Source organism: Petaurus breviceps, unplaced genomic scaffold (assembly GCF_028583685.1).
Source record: "Petaurus breviceps papuanus isolate PSGF00001 unplaced genomic scaffold, PetGlider_PUasm1.0 90847, whole genome shotgun sequence".
NCBI lineage: Eukaryota > Metazoa > Chordata > Mammalia > Diprotodontia > Petauridae > Petaurus > Petaurus breviceps.
In genome coordinates this window covers 15,292,489-15,299,062 of record NW_027187360.1, presented here as the reverse complement: position 1 = coordinate 15,299,062, position 6,574 = coordinate 15,292,489, and the positions used below count along the sequence as shown (strand labels likewise).

Below are 6,574 nucleotides of genomic sequence, written 5' to 3'. Positions count from 1 at the left end.
TCCGATGAACTCCTTCATTTTCTGTAAAGCCATTATAACCAATCCTTGGAGAGAAACTTGAACTTCTATGACAATGTTTCTTAAACTATTCCTTAGAACCATTTTATGAAGCAGTCCAAGAGAGTCCTGGAAACTAAGTCTTAGTAGTGGATAAATGGATCCTGCAAACCTATCTGCTCTGGTTCATACCAAGAGGGAAATAGTGGGAGATAGTCTGAAGCCTAACAGCCTGAAGCCTAACCTAGGAATTTTTGGCCATCACTTATAAAAATAATGAAAGTGCATAGGGTGGTTTAAAGATATTGCTTCAACATATTAATATGAGTCAACTATCAGGTATAACCCAGAATGTGTTGAGTTTTAACTTATATGTAAAGGATAAATGAAATGTTAACTGTTAGGGAAACATAAATATATTCAAGCTCTAAATTGTGGTTAGTGAAATTTTGCTATTTGAGGTAAAAAATTCTTGGGACTATATTACTGTTTTGAGTTTTGATTACAGGGATGGATGTTTGAATTGTCATGGTCAATAGTAGAAAATAGCATGTGCTGCAATCTGGGAACTGCCTGGGAAAAGTTTTAGAGAACATTTGGGATGGCTTAAGGTCCCACCTTCTTGACTCTATTTCCCCATTGTGCTATTTTCTTTCTGAACAGGAAATTTCCCCACCTAGTTAATCCTCTGCAATTTTGAATGCTGGGCTTTGCTCACCTAAAAGGGAGGTGGAGATGTAGTTTGAGGGGTCAGAAGGGAGGCTGATGTTGGAGAGTAAATTTGGGGATCTTGCTCAAAGATGCCAAATGCATTGATGAGATGAGGCATCTATCTGGGCATCTTTCTAGTTCTTGAGCTTCATTAAGTTAAGAACGGTTGTGTTAGGGGCAGGCTGCTTTCAATAGACAGGATTTTGTGAAAAGCACCCGTGGGTTGATTTACCTCCATGACAAGTTGAAAATCAAGATCAAGGTTAAGATCTGGATCAAATTCAAGGGGGCACATCCCAGAAGTCATCTGCCGGGTCTACTCCAGGAGCCACCTTGGAATGTTGGGGCTTCACAGACCTAGGGCCGGAGGTGAAGGGGAATGTAGCCTGCCTTCTCATCTGGGCTGATAGTGGAACTCAGCACCTCGGGCCCAGTCGGCTGCGGGGCCTCCCTGGGGCCCTCAGCTTCACAGACTTGTGGGCGGAGCGGGGCTAGATCCTCTGGCTCGGCGGGCTTGGGGAGAGGGAGGAGGGGAAAGGAAGGGAGGACCGCCCCGGGGGTGGGTCCGAGCGGACGCCGCTATAAGGAGGCCCCGCGGGCGCTGCCGAACTCCTTCGCTAGGAGCCTGGGAAAGGAAGAGGGACGACTTTCGGGAGCCCAGAGGAAAGGCGGGATGGCTCTGCTCCGGGGGTTGCAGCTACCGCTGCTTCTGCTGGTGCTCTGGGACAGCTGGAGCCCGGGCTCCGCGGGCATCTACTACCGGGAGGGCCAGAGCTGCTACCGGCCGCTGCTGGGGGACCCGCACCAGGAGCGCAGGTGGGGAGGGGAGCCCTGGCTCCCCACCCTAGGAGCGCGGCTCCTGGAGCTCACGCTTGCTCCTCTGCTCCAGCCCCGGGCGGCACGGAGGGTAGAGCCCTAGCTGAGAGCAGGGGCCCCGAGTATCCTGGGAAGTTTTAGGGTGACCCTTCCCCCTTCTGCAAAGGAGGGAACGGTCCGGTCGGGATGAGGCTGAGGAGGTGGCTCCCGCCTCTACCCTCCAGGCTCCCCTGTGGGCGCAGAGTCTGGGACTTAGCACGCCTGTCCCTGGGTGGGGGTGGGGAGAAGATGCGTGTGCATGTACGTGTGTATGTGCGCGCGCGCGTGCATGCATGCATGTGTGAGTTTGTGTATGGGACAGAAAGAGATGAGTGTGAGTTAAGGAAACCAAAGGCACGGGTCTCCGAGGTGACCCCTGCTCCCTCCACATTAGGACCTACCCCAGGCCCCACGAATACTTGTCTCCCTTTGAGCTGCCCAAAGCCTGGGACTGGCGCAACGTGAACGGGGTCAACTATGTCAGCATCACCCGGAACCAGCACATCCCCCAGTACTGCGGCTCCTGCTGGGCCCACGGCAGCACCAGCGCCCTGGCAGGTGGGTCAGAGGGCAGGGCACGGGTCGGGTTTGGGCTAAATTGGAAGGAAACACGCCTCTCATATTCGTGTCAATGTTATGGGGAGTTTAGGGGTTCTCTGCAGTTGATCCTAAGACTTTCCCAAGGCAGAGAAAAGCAGCTAATGTAGAAGAACAAAAAATCCCCCCTTGATGACTGGGCATTCTGAGCATCTGCGTGTCCGAGATTCTGAAAATTCACAAAATTTCAAAATTGGTTTATTGGGTGATTCAGATCCACCCGACCTCCTGTGTTCCTTTCTGTTCTCCCTTCCTGATTCTGATAAGAGAAATATAATTTTACTAACATTCTTACCCCTTCCCCTCCAAAAACAAAGGTTCGAGGCACTTTCAAAAAGTTGACCGGGAAAAAGACAAGTAACAAACAAAACAGTCTTGGCACTTTTAAAAGTTTAGAAAGTCATTGTTCTCGAAGTAAATCATTCACTATTAGTTGATGCTTGAAACTCCCTTGCTACTAGATTAATGCCCATTTCTGGGCTTGAGAGTTTTTGACCCTTACTAAGACCTTGTGGGTATTTGGGGGAAGAGGAAGAGGGCTGTGGCCTGGAGAAGGCTAGTCATTGGCATGATGATTGAGAAAATACTTTGGACCCAGAACCTCGGAAGCTTTGTATACAAAGGACAGACAAGTTGCGGGCATCCTCCTTTGCTAGAGGAATTTTGACTAGTTGTTAAAATGCAGAATTCCCGTAAGATGTTTTCCCTCCCGGCCTTTATCCCTTAGCTCTTTCTGGCTGTTACATAGCTAACGTATCAATAGAATACTTCTGAAGTAGGAGTTGGGGAGTGAGAAGGTCGAAAGGGGAAGGCGACCAAGTGAAGTCAGCTGGACGAGGTTTTGGTTTCAGTGAGAACTAAGGTCACATGTGCACGCCTTCCTTTTCCTCCCTGTTTCTCTAGTTATACAGGGAAGAAGCAGGATGAAAGTTCCATTAATGTTAGTCTCTCTAAGAAAAAGTATCGGGGAGGAAGCTTCAGAGTTTCAGCTTTTATTTTTTTGTCTTTGAGGGAAAAGACAAAGTCAGCAGGAATTACATCCCCAGACTGAAACCCCCTAGAAAAACTGGCGTAATCATATGAATACTGCCCAATAGACTTTTGTTGAAGTCTTTTGCTTGACAAAGAGAGACTGTATGTTATAATTAATAGAAAGCTGAATTCTGAACTTGGAAGACCAAGGGTCAAATCCTGTCTCTGACTCTGGCAAATGCTGTATGTGCTTTAAGCAACTCTTAAGACTATATTGTTACAAACAGGTGCCAGTCTGCACTGGTAAAGGGGTCATCCTGGAGTTCTCAAAAAGGGACTCACTGGTTCAGTTACTATCCCTATTAATTTCTAAATAAATTTCTTCCTTCCACTATCCAGGAGACCACTACCCACAAAGATTTTAAAATATGAGGGGAAAATAGTTTATCAAAATAAATTTAAAAATCAAGGCTTGACAGTATGTGTAATATCTTTTTCATTCCCATAATCCCCCTATTTCTGCAGTGGAAAAAAGTACATTATTTTTTTCTCCACTCTTCTCTGGGATCAAACTTAGTCATTATAATTTCACAAAGTTCAAATTCATTGTATTTGTTCTTCTTCAATTACATTGTTCTAGTTTAACATATCAGATTTAACCATAGTTCATTTAAGAGTTTCTGGGACTTTTCCCCACCATTGATGGTGGTTGTGTTAAGTCAAACACGACATTTGCTTTTTGAAGACAAATAGAAATGATCTTTGAATTTTTTTCATAATGGTTCCCCTTCAAAGTGGCATAGATGACTCAGTTTTGACTGTGCTTTAAAAATCATTGAGCAGCCCCATTTCCCTATTTAACAATTAAAAGGCTACCTCTGACAAGCAATGGCCTTAGAGATTCCTGCTAGCTCCTTGCACTAGCACTGTCCCTCCTGTTAGAGGTGGGGAAGAGGGACAAAAGTACCCGCACACAGTTACATTATATGTTGGAATCTTGCTGTCATGGAATCTTCATTCGAAATCACCTCCCCTAAGGAGGTCCATTTGTCTTAATTAAATCATTTGGTGTAAGCCCAAGGTATCATTCTGATACTAGATTCTACTCTACAGTGAAGATAGTCATATTTATAACCACTGTTTGTAATTTGGGCTTCCTTTTATGTTATTAATTTTCATTTTTTTTTCTATCTAGGGGAAAAGACAATTTTTTTTTTATAATTTTTTATTTTTAAATTTTCTTTTCTTAGTTTACATCACTCATTTCCACAAGATTTTGAATTACAAATTTCCTCCCCATTTTCCCCTACCCACCACCCCAAAACATCCCACTGACTATCCCCTCCTCCAATCTTCTCTCTCCTATGTCTTCCCCCATCCCTCCTCTGACTTTCCAGTAGGGCATGGTGGATCTCTATGCCCCAATGCCTGTATATCTTATTTCCCAGTTACATGTAAAATAATAATAACAATAATATATTTTTTAAACATTTTATTTTATAGCTTTGAATTCCAGATTCCTTCCCTACCTCCCTTGTCACCCATCCTTACTGGGAAGACAAGCAATTCAGTAGAGGCTACACATGTGTAGCCATGCAAAATATTTCCATAGTGGACATATTATGAAAGACTAACTATATTTCCCTCCATCCCATCCCACCCCCCACTTGTCCTATTTTCTACTTTGATCCTGTCCCTTTTTTAAAAGTGGTTGCTTCCAACTTCCCCAGCCTGCCCTCCCTTCCATCATACCCTTTTCATCCCCTTCCCCCCTACTCTCCTGTAGGGTGAGATACCCTATTTAGTGTGTATGTGATTCTCTCCCTAAGCCAAATTCATTGAGAATAGGATTGACTCATTCTGGGGGAAAGACAACTGAAAAAAAATATTAAAAGCTACCATTAAACATCAGTGCAAAAAACTAAATTTGCTTGGTAATTAAAAAAGAAACTTTTTGCACCCCAACTGCCCTCCAAAAAGCAACAAAAAAAAAAAAAAGAAAAGGAAAAGGAAAAAAAAAACTTTTTGGAAAGAAACCGCAGGTCTGTAGGTGCAGCTAGGTGGCTCCGTGAATAGAGCACCAGCCCAGGAGTCAGGAGGACCTGCGGATCAAATCTGGCCTCAGACACTTAACACTTAACTAGCCATGTAACCTTGGGCAACTCTTAACCCCAATTGCCCTACTTTCCCCACTCCAAAAATAAAAAAAGACAAAACAAACAAAAAACACAGTGTAGCATGGTTAATAGTGCCTGACTTGGGCTTGAATTCTGACACTTACTGGCTGTGTGACCCTCATCTGTCAGATGGGAATATTAATAGTACCCCCACACAGGGATGTCCTCTAACTAGCTCTACACTGCTTGGGTGGACTGTTAAATTTTCAGTGTGTGAATATATACCTCAGAAATAATCAGCTACAAATCAGGGCTTGATTTATTATAATAATAGCTAACATTTACATAGCATTTCCTGTGTACCAGGTACTGTTCTAAACAGTTTACAATTATTACCTCATTTGACCCTCACAACCATCTTGGGAGGTAGGGGCTATTATTACCCCCATTTTACAGGTAAGGAAACTGAGGCAAACAGGGCCCAATGATTTGCCCAAGGTCACATAGCTTACACATGTCTGAAACTGGATTTGAACTAGTCTTCCTGACTTTAGACCTAGCATTGTACCCACTTCATCACCTAGCTTTCTATTGTTGATTATGTAAATGTGAGGAAAATTAAACTTATAATGTTATATACATCTCCCCTTCCCTTAGCCCAGTTATTAAGCATATTAGCATACCTCTCTGTTGCTTCATAAACATAGCTTTAGCTCGAGGTGTGCAGAGATTGAAATAATAAGTTAATTAAAAGCAATAAATAATAACTGGCATTTATATGGTGTTTCAAGGTGTGCAAAGTGCTTGCTTTACTTCCATTATCTTATTTGAGCCTTAAAATCTGTCTGACCCTACCTCACAGCACCAGGATTAATTGAGATAATGTATGTAAAACATTTTACTGTGCTACATAATGAAGTTAGCTACTGTGACCTAATAAATTTTTGTTTAAAAAAGAAAACTCTCAATAAACTAAAATTTGGGGGGAAAAAGTTATGAACATTTAGTATGATTTGGAAATAACTGAGTCAGAAGCAGTTGATTTCCTGACAATGTGGTTAGATTTTTAAACACGTAGGAGGTGCTTTTCCTTGTCCCTCATGCTGATTAAAAAAAAAAAATACAAGGGAACTTAAAAAAAAAGAAACTGTTAGTGGAAAAAAAAAAATGGTCCTGAGAGAACTAGATCCATATTGCGCATTTCTCCATGTGACCAAACAGTTTGGTCTGAGGCTGTTGAATGCAAGTCCAAGTGACCTGGGTTGTGTGAGAGAGAAAGTGTGTGTGTGTGTGTGTGTGTGTGTGTGTGTGTGTGTGTGTGTGTG

General features: G+C 43.3%; 1 protein-coding gene across 1 annotated transcript in view; it reads left to right on the top strand.

The window, feature by feature from the left end:
- The first annotated feature begins 1,290 nt into the window (after positions 1-1,290).
- Positions 1,291-6,574, top strand: part of CTSZ (cathepsin Z) — a 7,830-nt gene continuing 2,546 nt past the window's right edge. Inside the window, exons 1-2 of the mRNA XM_069072488.1 lie at positions 1,291-1,524; positions 1,958-2,121. Coding sequence (XP_068928589.1) covers positions 1,382-1,524; positions 1,958-2,121 — 307 coding nt within the window. The 5' untranslated portion in view covers positions 1,291-1,381. The remainder of the gene's footprint in view (positions 1,525-1,957; positions 2,122-6,574) is intronic.